The sequence below is a fragment of the Hyla sarda genome, chromosome 13 (genome assembly GCF_029499605.1).
Source record: "Hyla sarda isolate aHylSar1 chromosome 13, aHylSar1.hap1, whole genome shotgun sequence".
Classification (NCBI taxonomy): Eukaryota; Metazoa; Chordata; class Amphibia; order Anura; family Hylidae; genus Hyla; species Hyla sarda.
Window position 1 is genome coordinate 1,234,589 of NC_079201.1, and position 19,404 is coordinate 1,253,992.

General features: G+C 44.5%; 1 protein-coding gene and 1 long non-coding RNA gene across 3 annotated transcripts in view; one reads left to right on the forward strand and one right to left on the reverse strand.

Annotated features, from left to right (window-relative positions):
* LOC130297757 (uncharacterized) overlaps window positions 1-19,404 on the forward strand; it is a 101,577-nt gene that overhangs the window by 21,508 nt on the left and 60,665 nt on the right. The gene's annotated exons all lie outside the window — the stretch shown is intronic.
* The window catches only part of LOC130297751 (myosin-4-like), a 40,021-nt gene continuing 21,325 nt past the window's right edge, over window positions 709-19,404 (reverse strand). The window contains exons 22-39 of the mRNA XM_056550608.1: window positions 19,168-19,344; window positions 18,859-19,004; window positions 18,520-18,610; window positions 14,416-14,805; window positions 14,094-14,220; window positions 13,884-14,002; window positions 13,612-13,808; window positions 12,472-12,655; window positions 12,222-12,387; window positions 12,013-12,137; window positions 11,136-11,444; window positions 10,824-11,027; window positions 10,234-10,359; window positions 9,283-9,453; window positions 8,070-8,174; window positions 7,601-7,696; window positions 7,378-7,512; window positions 709-789 (exon numbers count right to left, since the gene is read on the reverse strand). Coding sequence (XP_056406583.1) covers window positions 769-789; window positions 7,378-7,512; window positions 7,601-7,696; window positions 8,070-8,174; window positions 9,283-9,453; window positions 10,234-10,359; window positions 10,824-11,027; window positions 11,136-11,444; window positions 12,013-12,137; window positions 12,222-12,387; window positions 12,472-12,655; window positions 13,612-13,808; window positions 13,884-14,002; window positions 14,094-14,220; window positions 14,416-14,805; window positions 18,520-18,610; window positions 18,859-19,004; window positions 19,168-19,344 — 2,889 coding nt within the window. The 3' untranslated portion in view covers window positions 709-768. The remainder of the gene's footprint in view (window positions 790-7,377; window positions 7,513-7,600; window positions 7,697-8,069; window positions 8,175-9,282; window positions 9,454-10,233; window positions 10,360-10,823; window positions 11,028-11,135; window positions 11,445-12,012; window positions 12,138-12,221; window positions 12,388-12,471; window positions 12,656-13,611; window positions 13,809-13,883; window positions 14,003-14,093; window positions 14,221-14,415; window positions 14,806-18,519; window positions 18,611-18,858; window positions 19,005-19,167; window positions 19,345-19,404) is intronic.

Genomic DNA, 19,404 nt, shown 5'->3' on the forward strand with positions numbered 1-19,404 from the left:
CATATATATATATATATATATATATATATATATATATACATACACAGGAGGATAATGTGATCATATATATATATATACATGAGGATAATGTGATCATATATATATATACAGGAGGATAATGTGATCATATATATATATATATATTTACGTCACCTCACCCACTGATAATAAACGGGCGTATACAGTGTAAACTCCAATCATTCTCACCTAAAACACTTGAAATATTTGGTGGAAATATGTCGCCCACTATACTGGCTGAAAATAAGAAACCTCTTCTGTCCCTTTGTTGTATTGACCAGCGGGGTCTCAGCAGCCGGACCCCACTGATCACAGCTTTTGAATAAGAGTTGAGGGCGACGCCCTCTTCTGGCCGTGTTCTGACCTGTAAAGCTGCACGTACTGTAACAGCCAAAGATTGGACCCAAATAAGACAGAAGTTTTTGGACTATTGCTTTTGTATGGGGGAGGGGGACAGATGCTCTGGTTGGATGGGGCCCTAAAATTCCTCATGGCGGTTCTGTCTATATTGAAGTGAAGTGGGTGAAGCACATGATCAGGACACATTCCTATACCCTCAATGGAAACAGCACAGTCTCTGTTCAATGACAGCAAGCATGAAAAATGTTATCTCATTTAAGAACTGTAAATGGACACAAAAAAGACAGAAAAAGTGGTAAAATAGTTCAAAACTATTTATTATCTACATCACAAGAATAACGTTATAACCCAGGACAGGAGCCTCCACATGCGGCACACCGTGGTCCCCGTTCACACGTCGCCATCCTTCACCTGCAGAACACAAGAAACCTGTTACCAGAGAATCCTCCATCCACCAATACGAAGCTGCCAGAGGGTCATGTGACCACATTTGTGCAGGATGCAGACTGAAGAGTAGAACTAAAGGAGTGTGTCTGAATGGGGACCCTGGAGGTAATAGGTGGCCCAACATCAGATTTTAGGGGAGCAGTGATAAATGTTATATTGATGGGGTATGACCATTGGGACCCCTAACATTTTGACTGTTTCTGTCTGTTCCATATAGACATTGAGTGGCAGTGTTCATGCTTAACCACCGCTTATGCTCTACCACTGCTCATGCCCCACCATCGTTTATGCTTAACCATTGCTCATGCTCAACAAATGTTCATCCCATCCACCGCTCATGCTCAACCACCGCTCATGCTCAACCACCACTCATGCTCAACCACCGCTCATGCTTAACCACCACTCATGCCTAACCACCACTTATGCCCAACCACCGCTCATGCTTAACCACACTCATGCTCAACCACCGCTCCTGGTCAACCACTGCTCATGCTCAACCACTGCTCATGCTCAACCACCGCTCATGCTCAACCATCGCTCATGCTTAACCACACTCATGCCCAACCACCGCTCCTGGTCAACCACTGCTCATGCTCAACCACTGCTCATGCTCAACCATCGCTCATGCTCAACCACCGCTCATGCTTAACCACCGCTCCTGGTCATCCACCGCTCCTGGTCAACCACTGCTCATGCTCAACCACCGTTCATGCTTAACCCCTTCCCTCTTTGGCGATATTTCATTTTTTCACTTTTGTTTTTTCCTCCTTACCTTTTAAAAATCATAACCCTTCCAATTTTGCACCTAAAAATCCATATGATGGCTTAATTTTTGTGAAACCAATTCTAATTTGTAATGACATCAGTCATTTTACCCAAAAATCTACGGCGAAATAAAAAAAAATCATTGTGTGACAAAATGGAAGAAAAAATGCCATTTTGAAAATTTTGGGGTCTTCCGTTTCTACGCAGTAAATTTTTCGGTAAAAATGACACCTTATCTTTATTCTGTAGGTCCATCTGATTAAAATGATCCCCTACTTATGTAGGTTTGATTCTGTATTACTTCCCAAAAAAAAAACATAACTACATGAGGAAAATTTTATACGTTTACAATTGTCATCTTCTGACCCCTATAACTTTTTTTATTTTTCCATGTATAGGGCGGTATGAGGGCTTATTTTTGGCACCGTGAACTGAAGTTTTTATCGGTACCATATTTTTTTTGATCTGACTTTTTAATCCCTTTTTGTTTCTTTTTTATATGGTTTAAAATGTCCAAAATGACCAAAAATACGCAACTTTGGAATTTTTTTGCACGTACGCCATTGACCGTGTGGTTTAATTAACAATATATTTTTATAGTTCGGGCATTTATGCATGCGGCGATACCACATATGTATTTTTTTTATTTACACAGTTTTCTTTTTACGGGAAAATGGGGGTGGTTCAAACTTTTAATAGGGAAGCGTTTAAATCATCTTTATTAACTTTTTTTCCCACTTTTTTCTCACTTTTTTTGCACTGTTATAGCTCCCATAGGGGACTATAGCATGCAGTACATTGATTCAATAAACTGATCCCTGCAATTGCATTGCAATGCATTGATCAGTGTTATCGGTGGTTGATTGCTCAAGCCTGGATTTCAGGCTTGGAACAATCAATCACCGATCGGATGCACAGTAGCCAGGTAAGGCACCCTCCTGATGCATTCTAGCTGATCAGGACATCGCGATTGTACCACAATGGTCCCGATCAGCCCTACTGAGCTGCCAGGAAGCTTTTATTTTCACTTTAGACGTGGCAATCAACTTTGATCGCCGCGTCTAAAGAGTTTATGCCGACATCAGCCCAATCGGCGATGTCCGGCATTAGCTGTGGATCCTGGTTGCTTATAGCAACCGGGACCCACCAGGTATGATGCGCGCTCACCTGCTGAGCGCGCTTCATACCTCGGGAGTCGCTTATGGACATTTATAAACGTCCAAATGTGGCAAAGAGTTAACCACCGCTCATGCTTAACCACCGCTTCTGGTCAACTACTGCTCCTGCACAACTAATGCTTAACCATCACTTATGCTCAACCCCGCTCATGCTTAACCATCGCTCCTGGTCAACCACTGCTCCTGCACAATTAATGCTTAACCATCACTTATGCTAAACCCCGCTCATGCTTAACCACCGCTCCTGGTCAACCACTGCTCCTGCACAATTAATGCTTAACCATCACTTATGCTAAACCCCGCTCATGCTTAACCACCGCTCCTGGTCAACCACTGCTCCTGCACAATTAATGCTTAACCATCACTTATGCTCCACAACCGCTCATGCTTAACCACCGCTCATGTTGAACCACTAGTGTTGAGCGCGAATATTCGAATTGCAAATTTTTACCGCGAATATCGTCACTTTGCGATTTAGCAAATATTTAGAATATATCGATATATATTCATAATGGCGAATATATATATATATTTTTTTCACAGTACACATAACAATGATGTGTACTGTGTAAAAAAAAGTGATCATCCCCTCCCTGCTTCCAGCTTATGGTCCAAAGGCTACAATATTATTTACTGTGTGAGTCGGTGTGGAGCGCAAATATTTCGTATATGCGAATATTAGCGAATATCGGCACTTCCAGAGGACACTGATCCCTCCCTTCTTTTAGCTTGTGGGCCAATGATGCAAATACAGTCGGCAGTGGTTAGCAACATCCCTAGCAACCAATAGGAAAGTTGCCCACAGATATTTGAAAGATATAATTACGCATGCGCACTATACGAATTTAACTACGAATTTTGCATGGAAAAAAGGGAACGAATATACGAAATTCGCGAACATAGGACGAATATTCGTCCATATATTCATGAAATATAGCGAATTTGAATATGGCCTATGCTGCTAATCACTATTAACCACCTCATGCTCAATCACCACACCTGGTCAACCACTGCTACACAACTACTACTAATGCTTAACCACCACTTATGCTCAACCACCGCTCCTGGTCAACCACTTCTTTTGCACAACTAACGCTAATGCTTAACCACCACTTAAACTCAACCACCACTTATGTTTAACCACCGCTCATGCTCAACCACCGCTCATGCTCAACCACCGCTCATGCTCAACACCGCTTATGCTTAACCCCCTCTCACTCTCAACCACAGCTCTTGCTTAACCACCACTCATGCTCAACCATTGTTCAGGCCTAAACAATGCTTATGCTCAACCATCATTCGTGTATAACCACTGTTTATGCTTAACCACCACTCATACTTAACCATTGCTCATGCTCAACCACTGCTCAACCACCGCCCGAGGGGCCGGGCATGACGTCACGAGGGGGTGGCCGCGAACACGGAAGCCTGCACACAGCGTTAGGAGTAATGAACTTCCGGACGCTCTGAAAGGCAGGGCAGCGCACAACCCCTTTAACCACTGTTCATGCTCAAACACCACTCATGTCTAATCACTGCTTATGCTCAACCACCAATCATGCTTAACCACTGCTCATGCTCAGCTAATGCTTATGCCCCTTCTTGTTCTCATGCAAATAGGAGGAGGCAACTCGGGGTTCCACGTGATTGCAGTACTAACCATCTAACATTATCCCCTGTCTTGTCAATAGGTGATAAACATTTTATTCTGGAATACTCCCTTAAAGGGGTACTCCAGTGGTCAACGTGTTTTTCCGTTTTTGACTTACCCTCTTTCTTTTGTTTCATTTCTATTCTTGTTGTTTAGGTGACTCTATTTCTGTTCTTTGTTGTCTTTTTATCCCCCACTTTGTTTTCCTATCTTTGCTTCTATTTCCTGTTTCTTGCTGTGCTGAAAACTACAAATCCCAGCATGCCACATGCCTTGCTGGTTTGGGGCGGGTCCTTTTTTTTTTTTGTTTGTTTGTTCCGCCCTTTACCCATCCTACTATTTTCCCGGGTCGGCCCCCTTATACACAGCTCACTAATATAATCAGCCTTTGTTAGGATACACTGTCATACACACACTAAAGGGACTACAACTCCCAGCATGTGTCATTCAGGAGTCTTCAGTCTGTGGTATAACACCAGCATGCTGCCTCTGTAGTCTCCTGGGGGTTGTAGTTCACCACACCTCTATAGGGCATACACTAGTGTTTCCCAACCAGGGTGCCTCCAGGTGTTGCAAAACTACAACTCCCAGGATGCCCTGACAGCCTTTGGGCATGCTAGGAGTCGTAGTTTTGCAACAGCGGGAGGTACACTGGTTGGGAAACACTGGTGTAACATGATATGTATGCTGAATAGGCTAAAACAGTGTTTCCCAACCAGTGTACCTCCAGCTGTTGCAAATCTACAACTCCAAGCATGCCCAAAGTCTGTCAGGGCATGCTGGGAGTTGTAGTTTTGCAACAGCTGGAGGCACACTGGTTTGTAAACAATAGCATACACACACTCAACAGGGACTACAACTCCCAGCATGTGTCATTCAGGAGTCCCCCCCTCCCCCTTCACATATAGGGGGAGATTTATCAAAACCTGTGCAGAGGAAAACTTGCCCAGTTGCCCATATCAACCAGTCAGCTTGCTGCTTTCATTTTTATAAAGGCCTGTGAAAAATGAAAGAAGTGATCTGATTGGTTGCTATGGGCAACTGGGTAAGTTTTCCTCTGCACAGGTTTTGATAAATCTCCCCCATAGAGATCACTCCCAGTATGAGATTTCTTCCCCTGCAGTCCATACATCCCCAGCACCTTCTCCTCCTCCCCTTCAGATAATTCTTATCTTCTCTGTGAGGTCCTTCTCCTGTGCAGACCTGCGTCCTTAGAATACAGAGCAGGGGGAGGGGAGGAGCTGTGTACTCAGCTGGATGAGATGAGGGGGCGTGGCTTATTCCTCTCATGCAGACACAGAATAAAAAAAAAAAGCTGTGACATCTTGTCCACAACAGACTCAGAACTGTGGACAACAGTAAAAGAAAACCCTCAGAACTACAGAACTTCCTGCCCAACAAACAGGTAAGAAAAACACATACATGCTGCCAAAACATATAACACATGTATATTGCAACAAAACTAAACTTACAAAGAAGATGCCATATAGTCAAAAAAATTAACCACCGGAGTACCCCTTTAAGGGACCTAAGTAAAGTGGCGAAGCTAGGTTTTTAGCTGTGAAGCGAGGCGGCGAAGCTTAGCTGGCAGTCATCTAGGGGTAGAGCTGGCTGTAAGAAGTAGTGCAGTAATAGAGGCTGACTAGGACAGATGAATATAAACTACAGCTCCCTGTTATCGACCATGTCAGGCTGGGGAGAGGTGTCTGAAGGACAGGTGAATCCAATCTATTGTTCTCTGTTATCGACCATGTCAGGCTGGGGAGAGATGTCTGAAGGACAGGTGAATATATCTATTGTTCTCTGTTATCGACCATGTCAGGCTGGGGAGAGATGTCTGAAGGACAGGTGAATATATCTATTGTTCTCTGTTATCGACCATGTCAGGCTGGGGAGAGATGTCTGAAGGACAGGTGAATATATCTATTGTTCTCTGTTATCGACCATGTCAGGCTGGGGAGAGGTGTCTGAAGGACAGGTGAATCCAATCTATTGTTCTCTGTTATCGACCATGTCAGGCTGGGGAGAGGTGTCTGAAGGACAGGTGAATATATCTATTGTTCTCTGTTATCGACCATGTCAGGCTGGGGAGAGATGTCTGAAGGACAGGTGAATATATCTATTGTTCTCTGTTATCGACCATGTCAGGCTGGGGAGAGATGTCTGAAGGACAGGTGAATATATCTATTGTTCTCTGTTATCGACCATGTCAGGCTGGGGAGAGATGTCTGAAGGACAGGTGAATATATCTATTGTTCTCTGTTATCGACCATGTCAGGCTGGGGAGAGGTGTCTGAAGGACAGGTGAATCCAATCTATTGTTCTCTGTTATCGACCATGTCAGGCTGGGGAGAGATGTCTGAAGGACAGGTGAATATATCTATTGTTCTCTGTTATCGACCATGTCAGGCTGGGGAGAGATGTCTGAAGGACAGGTGAATATATCTATTGTTCTCTGTTATCGACCATGTCAGGCTGGGGAGAGGTGTCTGAAGGACAGGGGAATCCAATCTATTGTTCTCTGTTATCGACCATGTCAGGCTGGGGAGAGATGTCTGAAGGACAGGTGAATATATCTATTGTTCTCTGTTATCGACCATGTCAGGCTGGGGAGAGGTGTCTGAAGGACAGGTGAATATATCTATTGTTCTCTGTTATCGACCATGTCAGGCTGGGGAGAGGTGTCTGAAGGACAGGTGAATACAATCTATTGTTCTCTGTTATCGACCATGTCAGGTTGGGGAGGGTAGTCTGAAGGACAGGTGAATACAATCGATTGTTCTCTGTTATCGACCATGTCAGGTTGGTGAGGGGTGTCTGAAGGACAGGTGAATACAATCTATTGTTCTCTGTTATCGACCATGTCAGGTTGGGGAGAGGTGTCTGAAGGACAGGTAAATACAATCTATTGTTCTCTGTTATCAGCCATGTCAGTCCTTGAAATATAGCCATTAATACCTTGCCAGGAAAGTCACGGCTTTTGGCTCGTAGCTTGTTGAGCTGGAATTCGGCGTTGTCCGCTCGCTCCTCGGCCTCATCCAGCTCGTGCTGCAGTTTCCTCAGTTTTGAGAGGTGAACGTTGGTTTGTTCCTCCTGTAGAAAGGCAGATAAGAGAATGATCCTGTAAGTGTCTATGGAACATTCTATGGGTCTGTGATGTAAGGGGATTTGGCATACGCACCGATTCCTCACTCTGCCTCTTGTAGGACTTGACCTTTGCTTGTAGCTTATCTACCAGGTCTTGAAGTCTCAGGACGTTCTTCTTGTCTTCTTCTGACTGTAGAAGATAAATGTTTACCTTAAGTATACTCCAGAGTTTCACTAACAATTCTACAGGCTTCAGAGCTGAAATCTTCCAGCATTCCTTGCTGGTTCAGTATCTGCACAGAGCTTCCCTCCAGGTTATTTGTATTCTGGGAAGTGCTGATTTGCAGCAAACGGGATCTGTATTATAGGAGCTCAGTCAAGGGGACATCTGTCCAGCCTACTGACTGTTTCCAAGAACAACCAATAGGATTGTGGCTGCAGCTCTGGAGTATAAAACAGCCATGGTAATGCATATAATAAACAACCCAATGTGCATATAGCATAATAAGAATAACATTTTCTATAAATGGCGACAATGTGTGACCTGAGCCCCGATTCCTCACCTGATAAGCCACTTCTTTTAGTTTCCGCTCCACTTTGCGGTAAGTTTTTATGTTCTCGTTGCTTTGTTTCTGTTCTGCTTCCAGTTCATTTTCTAGTTCATGGACCTGGAATAATGTAACATGAATTAGGTTTTCTACGGTCGGAGACTCATTTTTCAGATACAGATTTCCAGATTTCCTGTTTAGTCACAGTTATGTAAGAATCTGGGAATATCCATATATTCGAGGATACTGGGCCCAAATAAGGAATAGATGGTTTCTCCTGTTCCCCTAGCCCAACAAGTCTGCTTTTTTCAGGATGTGACATTAAATGATTGTATTGAGCTCACAGTAGGTTGGGTCTGCAGCATGAGGCAGTGGTGGATGTTGGTTTCAGGAGCCTGCCTAGCATGAAGAACAATATGCAAAAGATATGGCACTCCCTCCTAGTAGGTGCTCAAGTAGGAATCCCAATTCTCTTAATGCTTGATACAATGGATTTTATTGTAACAGTCCTTAAATAAATTGACGTTTCGGTCCTACCAGGACCTTCCTCAGAATAATACAGGACTGGTGCGTAGAAGAAGATACTGAGAAGCAGCCAGATGCCGTGCATATGTGGTAAGTTGTAGCGTGAGCGAAGCCACGGGAGCGGTCTCGTGGCTTCGGTCGCGCTACAACTTACCACATATGCAGGGCATCTGGCTGCTTCTCACTATATTCTCCTCTGCACAAGTCCTGTATTATTTTGAGAAAGGTCCTGGTAGGACCGAAAGTCAATTTATTTAAGGACTGTTACAATAAAATCCGTTGCATCAAATTCTGAGTGCCAAGTTTATTTGACAAGCAGCATGAAGAACATCCAGATAAAACTCCAGAATGCTCTTCATGGAAGTGAGAAAAGTTGTGTAGCACTCACTGCGGAGTGGGGGGTACCAGAGACTGCCCCTGAGTGACTTGGCAATGTCTACATATAGCGTATAAATTCTATGCGAATTGAGTCATCTTTTCCAGTTGGGTCTTCCATTATATAAATACAGTAGCAGGTCCAGCTTAGGTCCATAAAGAGTCAAGTTTTGGTTTGACACAATGGCGCAGAGAAAACCAGAGGCCATATGTGGTTGTGAGGGAAACAGTGGGAAGGTAATATTGTCCTATGCTACTGTCCAAAACACATGTGCTTCAACAATATGCCTCTAGTAAATTCTCGCTACTTCCCAACAGTGGTACTCACCCTGGCCTCCAGCTTCTGAAGTTGTTTCTTGCCCCCTTTCAATGCCAGTTGTTCAGCCTCATCCAGTCGATGTTGAAGATCCTTAACAGACTGCTCCATGTTCTTTTTCATCCTTTCTAGATGGGCGCTGGTGTCCTGTTCTTTCTTTAGCTCTTCGGCCATCATGGCCGCCTTGTCAAGATGGAGAACAGGGGATTGTGTCTTACTTTATGGGTCGATATTAGATTTAAGATTTTACAGGATTTACAGTGTCGGCCATGTTTACAAAACCAACTAATCAAACAAAACCAAACAGTGTCCTTTAGGGGCACTTTTTTGGTTTATAGAGCATAGAAATTACTATTAATGCCCTTATCTTCCAACCATCATAATAGCAAACAGCCCCCATCAACATCAAAATGAAAGCAAAATCTTCTGATCAAGCATGAGATGTATAAACCTTGCACCATACCATAACCTAAAGGGGTACTCCACCCCTAGACATCTTATCCCATATCCAAAGGACTCCCAGCGGGAATCTCGGCTGTGGCACCCCAGACATCTGGTGCACGGAGCGCACTTCGCTCCATGCCTGATGACTAGTGATGCAGGGCGGAGGCTCGTGCCATCACGGCGTTGCCCGCTTGTGATGTCATGACCACGCCCCCTCAGTGCAAGTCTATGGGAGGGGGTGTGACGTCTGTCAAGTTCCCTCCCATAGACTTCCATTGAGGGGACGTGGCCGTGACGTCACAAGCCTACAATGCTGCACTGGATAGGAGATAAGATGTCTAGGGGCGGAGTACCCCTTTAAGTCTGTGGTTGGTTAGCCAGTGATTTTCAAGATAAAGTAACATACCCTTTGTCCAATCTTAAATTAATTACAAGAAACAATTGGTAACAATTAAACCATCCATGATTCATCGAGTTCTATTGTAATTCAGAATATTGAAGATGAAATAAAATTCTTACATCCATGATCGCCTTCTTAGCTTTTTCTTCTGCATTTCTTAGCTCCTGGATAGCATCTTCAACTTCAGACTGGAGCTGAGCTGCATCACTTTCCAGCTTTTTCTTGGCATTGATCAGACTGGTGTTCTAAGCATTAGAAGTTTAGAAATGAGTGTAAGAAAATGAAAATAAACCACACAATGGCCTATTATTAAGGTTCAAGACAATTGATCTCGGCAAAGCTTCCTTCACTTACCATATACAAATTTATAAAAAGGATCTACTTTATTTCATCTCAGGTACAGCACAGGAAAAACGGATAAAGACAGAGAGAGAGAGAGGGTGTTACCTGGTATCCCGAGCTGAACCTGAGATGAAGTAAGTGACTATGTGAGTGCTTTGTCTATTCTACTTTTTTGGATATTGGGCCTATTTTTAGTAGCAATGCTGCAAAAGGTTTTCTTTGAAGGCTCCATCATACCGCTACATCCCAAGACCAGGCTTGTTCACCCCCTCCCTTCTATTTTTTGGGTGGAGGTCCATACTATCCATGTGTTAGAAGGCTAACATGAAACCCCTTTGAACAGTCTTTAGGTATGTAAGGACATTACTTGAGTGTGTAGAAGCTGGACCCTCTCCGTAGCATCAAGGAGTTCTTGCTCAGCCACTTTTCGGACTCTCTCAGTCTGCTCTAGGGCCTTTCGTAGCTCTTCAATTTCTGTCTGCTGCAAGAGATTCCTTCGATCTACCACACCCAAGTGCTCTCTTAGGTCATCATTTGCACAAGCCAAATCATCTAGCTGTATTTGGGCTTCCTGTGTAGAAAAAGTTGCACATTTTTCTTTGTTATCAAAGTGCAAGACAAAGAAATAAAGCAACAGAAACTTAAATGGACTGATGAATTACTGGTGGTAGGAACAGACCTTGAGCTGAGCCTGAAGGTCCTTAAGCTGTTTTTGGCTCTCTGCTACCACCCGGTTGGTATGACCTAGCTGTATCTCCATTTCATTCAAGTCTCCTTCCATTTTCTTCTTAGCCCTCAGAGCATCATTCCTGCTCCTTATTTCAGACTCAAGAGTTACATTCAAGGCATCTATTGTCCTCTGACTGCTGCGTTTAAGCTGGTCAATCTCTTCATCTTTCTCAGCCACTTTCCTGTCCACCTCAGACTTCACCTGGCTTAGCTCCAGTTGGATACGAAGCACCTTTGCTCCTTCATGCTCAAGACTTCCCTAAAGAAGTAAGTTTTTTGGATTAGTGTTAGGTAGCCACCTGAATCCTGACAGGGTCCATGGGGTTCACTGCAGTCATCGCCATCTGCAAATCATTACTTGGAGTGTATCAGAGTTTAGGACTAGTTCTTTTTGTTTTTTTCTTTCTTTATTTTATTTATCATAATACAAAACATTTTTCCTTTATACATATTCCACATGTACTAAATAAATCCACCTCCCTCCCCTCTTACAATTTTCCATTTTTAGATTTGGTTCCCTATTTGACCCTTCATTGCCGTCACAACCAGGTATCCATCTTTCCCTATGCTCCAAAAACTAAATCTAATGGTATTATACACATTTAATTAAATTCCTTAATTTACCCTTATTTTCCTTCTATCTGACCCTTCCTTCCAAAAAAATAAAAAATAAATATATAGGGGAAGGGAGGGAAGAGAGAGAGGAATGGAATAACACCTGTGTGGGGCTGAAGGTTATGCATTTTCTGGACCCAATTTAATAAAACCCAACATTATTCCATTGGTTTAACCAATTGCTATAACTATTTGGCACATTTCATACATACCTCAGCCTCCTCTAAAGCGGAGAGTATGTCAGCTTTCTCCTGCTCCACCTGCTTTTTGGCTTTTTCCAGTTCACTAACACTCTTCCCTGTTTCACTAATCTGATCTGTCAGGTCCGATATTTCCTCTATATTAAAATACAGAAACATTGAGTTACCTAAGATATTTTTCCTGTAGACCTTCTATACATCCCTGCAAGACAACAACTTACGCTGAAGATTTTTGTTCTCTCGTTTAATGGTCTCAAGTTGATCCAAGGTGATTTCATATGCATTTTGCAACTTAAAGAGTTCTGTGCTCAAACTCCTTGCTTCTTTTTGGGATATCTCCAGGTCTGCCTGGTGTTCTTCACACTTCTGTTTCCATTCACCTATAACCTGTAGGATCAACATCCATGGAGTAAAGATCCATAGACCTATCGACATAAAGATCGTAGCGGTCAGGTATATAGACATATTTACCTTATCAAAGTTCCTCTGTTTCTTATCCAGAGCAGCAGCCGCAGCGTTTGACCTCTCTATGTCCATCATCACATCCTCCACTTCCATTTGTAGTCTCTGCTTAGTTTTCTCCAGAGACGAACACTTAGAGTTAAGGGCTTCTATGTGCTCCTCGGCTTCCTGAAGACGCTGAGCTAGTTTCTTCCTGTCACAAAATAAAGCAAAAACATTTTAGATAATAAAAACCTTTTCAAGATCTTGGCTTACTGTCAGCAAATGTTTATATCTGTGGCTCAAAACTTCTACAGATCTATATCAGCTGAAATCTGGCTACAGTATGTTCAGTTTAGGTGACTCTTTGCAGCTAAACTGGGCCCCAGGCTTGTACCTGTACTAGAACATTGTGGCAAACTTTAATGGCAATGTAAAAAGGTTTGTACTGCTACCACAGTGGATTGTCTGACTGGTTACAATGTAACAAACCCTTAAAGCATACCTTTTGTTTGAAAAGATTTTTAAAAGCCCACAATGGTTATACTAACGGTCTATTCACATGGCGGAATTTCTGCTTGCAGAATTCCTCCTCAAATTAAAGCCTATAGACTTGTATGGGATTCCGCTCTCCCATTCCATTCAAGTGGAAATTCAGAAGTGTGAATGAGAGTGCGAAATCCCATACTATGGCCTTTAATTTGAGGCGGAATTCCGCCATGTGAATAGACCCTAACACTTTTGAGTGGTGACAAAGTGATGTAACTACTGATGTGCTGTCACTGCTGTTATTGAGCCTCCCTGCATGGTGCACAGCTATTTATGATTATCTCTTAGGAGGCCGGACCAGAGCTGGGCACTTCTCTTCCCTTACTTATCTGGCCAATCACAATACACATTTTTACAGACAGACTATAATGGAGCCTGTCTCCTGTAATTAGTCAGACTGAGCACTTCACCTGGCTATAACTATCATTTCTAGGGAGTCTAAGCACTGAGACCCCAACCAACATGCCAAAAGTTTAAATAAATAGCGCTAATGTTTTATAGAGGAGACACCCTGAGCTTTAAGGGTGGTCAGAGATAGCAAAGCATATTAGTAGGCTGCAGAACATCAGAACTTTATGTTTAGAAGTATATAATCTGAGTATGGGTAATGTCATAGCTCACTTTGCTTCTTCCAGTTCCTCGGTCCTTTGAATGGCATCTGTCTCGTACTTAGTTCTCCACGTGGCCACTTCATTGTTGGCTTTGGACAATGTACGTTGAAGCTCTGCTTTAGCTTCTTGTTCCTCGTCGTATTGTTCACGTAGAAGTTCACAGTCATGACGAGCAGAGTGGAGAGCATGTGCAAGGGCATTTTTTGCCTGAAAGAAAATATTTTTTTAATGTCACATGTTTTGACATGTCAATAACTTGTGGGACGAGAGAAGCCATTTTACCTTAGTTTCTTCTTCAAGGAGTCTTCTAAAGTCTTCAATCTGCTGAGTAAAGGTAATTTTGCCTCTACTGAGTTGAGAAATCAAAGCCTTTTTTTCTTCCACCAAATGAGATAATCCTCCTAAAATATCAACCTCAACATTAGAGAAAGCTTTTCTGAGATTTTAGAAAGCATTTGGTGAAGTTGAAGAAACAATCATCTGAATACAAACCATGTTCATTCTGCAGACGAGCATTTTGAGTGGTAAGGTCATTGATAAGCCGGATGTTTTCTTCATGTTGAGTCTTCATTTCGTATAGTTGGTCCTCCAAGAGTCGGCACATCTTTTCTAGATTAGCCTAAAATATGATCATTTACATAAAATGTTTTGCCACACAACACTGGGAATAGTAAATATTCCAAAATTATAAACCAATTGATAAACCAATGTAACCATCATTTTTGGGTTGGAAGATTAAGCATTAAACATTGTGGTCATTGGTAAAGTTGATTTCCTTTGATTCGGTGCGGTTAGTATCAGGTTATGATCTCACCTTGGACTTGGAGACAGACTCCATGTTTCCTGCAAGGTCATCTGCTTCCATCTTGAGCTCTATCTTCTCTTTCTCAAGTTTTTGCTTTACCCGTTGAAGGTTTTCGATGTGTTCTCCAAGTTCGGCCATGCCGTCTGCCTGTTTTTTCCTGAGGGTGGCCATGACAGATTCATGCTGTAAGGTGGCTTCCTCTAGATCTCGACGCAGTTTGTGGAACTCTGCCTCCCTCTTCTTATTCATCTCAACTTGAACGGCACTTACTCCTCCAGCTTCTTCCAGCCTTTCGCTGATATCTTCTAACTCTCTAGACAGTTCTGCCCGCTGTTTCTCTACCTTGGCCCTTGCTGCCCGTTCTGATTCGATTTCTTCATGTAGTTCTTCATTATTAGCCTAGTGAAAGGCACACGTTTAAGACAATGCCTAAGCTACTTTATTTCAGGCCCCTCGTCTATTTAGGGCAAGATAGAATTTGTAATGGCACCCTTCATTTTATCATATAATGTATTAGACGGAAAAAAAATTGAAATTCAATTTTTTTTACCATACGGTGAAGCAAACATGATAACTTTACTTTGAGAATTGTTACGCCGAGCGCTCCGGGTCCCCGTTCTTCCCCGGAGCGCTCGCCTCATCCCCGTTGCTGCAGCGCCCCGGTCAGATCCACTGACCGGGTGCGCTGCGGTCCCGCCTCCTGCCGGGGTGCGATTCGCGATGCGGGTGGCGCCCGCTCGCGATGCGCACCCCGGTCCCCGTACCTGACTCGCTCTCCGTCGGTCCTGTCCCGGCGCGCGCGGCCCCGCTCCCTAGGGCGCGCGCGCGCCGGGTCTCTGCAATTTAAAGGGCCAGTGCACCAATGTTGGTGCCTGGCCCAATCTTCCAATTATCTATTAGTGTGATCACCTGTGCACTTCCCTATATTACCTCACTTCCCTTGCACTCCCTGGCCGGATCTTGTTGCCTCAGTGCCTAGTGAAAGCGTTCCCTTGTCTGTTCCTAGTCCGTGTTCCTGACCTCCTGCCGTTGCCCCTGACTACGATCCTTGCTGCCTGCCTCGACCTTCTGCTACGTCCGACCTTGCTTCTGCCTACTCCCTTGTACCTCGCCTTTCTTCAGCATCATCAGCATCTTCAGCAGCCAGAGAGGTGAGCCGTTGCTAGTGGTTACGACCTGGTCACTACCGCCGCAGCAAGACCATCCCGCTTTGCGGCGGGCTCTGGTGAAAACCTGTAGTGTCTTAGAACCGGTCCACTAGCACGGTCCTCGCTATCCCTCTCTGGCACAGAGGATCCACCTCCTGCCAGCCGGCATCGTGACAGTAGATCCGGCCATGGATCCCGCTGAAGATCCTACACTGGTCGCCCAGCTAGCCCTAAAGATCGCCCAACGAGATCAACAGCTGGCATACTTGACCTCCGAGGCACTGCGTATTCAGTCACAGATACAGCAGCTGCAGCCGCAGATACAGCAACAGCTACAGCTGCAACTACCATCTCCTCCGCCGGCTCCTGCAACTCCTCCTCAGCAACCGGCCGTTCCTAACCCCTGCTTGTCCCTGCCGGACAAATTTGGCGGAAAGATCGCCCAACGAGATCAACAGCTGGCATACTTGATCTCCGAGACACAGCGTCTTCACTCACAGTTACAGCAGCTGCTGCCGCAGATACAGCAACTTCAGTCACAGCAGCTGCTGCCGCAGGTACAGCAACTTCAGTCACAGCTACAGCTGCAACAACCATCTCCTCCGCCGGCTCCTGCAATTCCTCCGCAGCAACCGGCCGTTCCTAACCCCTGCTTGTCCCTGCCGGACAAGTTTGATGGGGACCGCAATGATTCTGCCACAGCCACAGTCCAGTCCTTCTTCGCTGAGGTCCGTGGTGTCTTCGAGGAGCCTGCCCGAGCTTCTTCTGCCGAGATTGCCCTGCTGAACCTGGAACAGGGTGTTTCTTCCATTGGCGAGTACGCCATTCAGTTCCGGGCTCTTGCCTACGAGTTGTCCTGGAATAATGAGGTTCTCTGCGCGACCTTTAAAAAAGGCCTATCCAGCAACATTAAAGATGTTCTGGCCGCACGAGAGACTCCTGCTGACCTACATGAACTCATTCATCTTGCCACTCGCATTGACATGCGTTCTTCCGGATGGCGTCTGGAGCTCCGCCTGGATATGGACTTTGTTCGCACGAAGCGTTTTTTCTCCCCGGCTCCTCTCTCCTCTGGTCCTCTGCAATCCGTTCCTGTGCTTCCCGCCGCGGAGGCTATGCAAGTTGACCGGTCTCGCTTGACACCTCAAGAGAGGACACGACGCCGCATGGAGAATCTTTGCCTGTACTATGCCAGTACCGAACACTTCCTGAAGGATTGTCCTATCCGTCCTCCCCGCCTGGAAAGACGTACGCTGACTCCGCACAAAGGTGACACAGTTCTTCATGTCAACTCTGCTTCTCCACGCCTTACTGTGTCTGTACGGATATCTGCCTCTACCTTCTCCTTCTCTACTATGGTTCCCTTGGATTCCGGATCTGCAGGAAAATTTTTTTTGGCCTCTCTTTTCAACAGGTTCTACGTCCCTGTGACCAGTCTCGCCAGACCCCTCTACATCTATTGTATTTACAATAAAAGATTGGACGGTCTCATGCCTTTCCGCACAGAACCCCTCCTAATGTGCATCGGACCTCTTCACGGAAAAATTGATTTTTTTTTCCTCAGGTTCTTTGGCCCCAAGAAGAGGGGGAGACCCAAGGGGGGGGGTACTGTTACGCCGAGCGCTCCGGGTCCCCGTTCTTCCCCGGAGCGCTCGCCTCATCCCCGTTGCTGCAGCGCCCCGGTCAGATCCACTGACCGGGTGCGCTGCGGTCCCGCCTCCTGCCGGGGTGCGATTCGCGATGCGGGTGGCGCCCGCTCGCGATGCGCACCCCGGTCCCCGTACCTGACTCGCTCTCCGTCGGTCCTGTCCCGGCGCGCGCGGCCCCGCTCCCTAGGGCGCGCGCGCGCCGGGTCTCTGCAATTTAAAGGGCCAGTGCACCAATGTTGGTGCCTGGCCCAATCTTCCAATTATCTATTAGTGTGATCACCTGTGCACTTCCCTATATTACCTCACTTCCCTTGCACTCCCTGGCCGGATCTTGTTGCCTCAGTGCCTAGTGAAAGCGTTCCCTTGTCTGTTCCTAGTCCGTGTTCCTGACCTCCTGCCGTTGCCCCTGACTACGATCCTTGCTGCCTGCCTCGACCTTCTGCTACGTCCGACCTTGCTTCTGCCTACTCCCTTGTACCTCGCCTTTCTTCAGCATCATCAGCATCTTCAGCAGCCAGAGAGGTGAGCCGTTGCTAGTGGTTACGACCTGGTCACTACCGCCGCAGCAAGACCATCCCGCTTTGCGGCGGGCTCTGGTGAAAACCTGTAGTGTCTTAGAACCGGTCCACTAGCACGGTCCTCGCTATCCCTCTCTGGCACAGAGGATCCACCTCCTGCCAGCCGGCATCGTGACAAGAATCAGTACACAAATGCCTGTTTTATATAGTTTTTATGATTTACTACATTTGAAAGATTGAAAAACATTTTTTTCAGCTTTTTCTGACCCCGTAATTTTTTATTTTCATATCTACGCGAGGGCTCTTTTTTTTTTTTTTGCAGTGTGCTGTAGTCATTTTGTGGATAGATGGGACTTCTTGATCTTTCATCGCCTGATTTTTGGGATATGAGGTGAACAAAAAAATGTATTATGGCCTTCTTTTTATTTATGGAACTCACCTTGTAGGATAAATAATGCTATTTTTTTATCGATAAAAACATTTTTTATTTGTAGTTTTGTTAGTTTGGGTGTGATTTGAACTTTTATTGGTGGGGGAAGTTAAATTTCTATTTTTTTTTTACCTTTTTACACACATTTTAGTCTGCCTAGGATACTGCAATACTTATGTATTGAAGTGCATTTTTACTTTTACTATCTCCTATCACATCTTGCCCTATTAGGAGTACTGACATGGCATGGTGTTAATGATGGGTGAATTGTACTGGGTAAAAAATAATAATAATTTTTGACTGGTGCATTGGTTTATCGAAGTCATGTGGGAGAACCTACAAAATCCAACTCTTTTCTGTGACGATACCTGAAGTTCCTTTATTTTCTTCTGCAGTTGAACATTACAGATCTGTTCATCCTCAAGTCTCCTCTGTGTTTCGGCAACTTCAAAATCCTTTCTTGGTTATCACATAGATAAAAAAGATGGAAAAAGACATTCCAAATTATTGGTGAAGTGGAAGTTAATGGTTTCTAATCCATTCATATCCAAATGTAGTAAAAAAAACTGAACTAGAGATGAAGGTTCTGGCATAGTACATTTGATAATTCTCCAACACCAATGAGAATGAGGTGGAGGTTGGACCCAACTCTATTTTGACCACACATAGATTATTTTACAATGGGAAGGTTTGTTTGTTTTAATTACTTTTTAAGTTTTTCTTCTGAATTGACTTTATCATTCTCAAGGTCCATGATGGTATCTTGGCTCAGCTTCAGATCCCCTTCCAATTTCCTTTTGTTTCTTTCCAGGTCAGCGCTGATTTTCTTCTCCTGCTCGAGAGCGGCTTCCAGCTGAAATATAAGAGAGATTCTGTCACGTTTATTGTGAACATGAAAACTGATTCAAAATTATAAAAAGGGATTAAAATGTCTGAACTATGATTCTTCTCTGATATCTCTGTTAGAATCAAGTTCGAAGATGAAGAATTTGTTTCATGGCATTAGGCCAACGTACTTCATCCACTTGTTGCTCCAGTTTTATCTTCATTTTTGTAAGACTGTTCACTTTATCCTCTTCTGCCTGTAGGTCATCGAGCGTTTGCTGATGAGCCTCTTGGATGGCCTTTTTCTCCTTGCTGAGTTTGGCAATGTTCTCATCCAATGCAGCCATCTCCTCAGTCAGATTCTTCACCTGGTGAAATGACAGGAGGTTTATTATCATTAATGGAGGAGTCAAGGAAATGCCACAAGT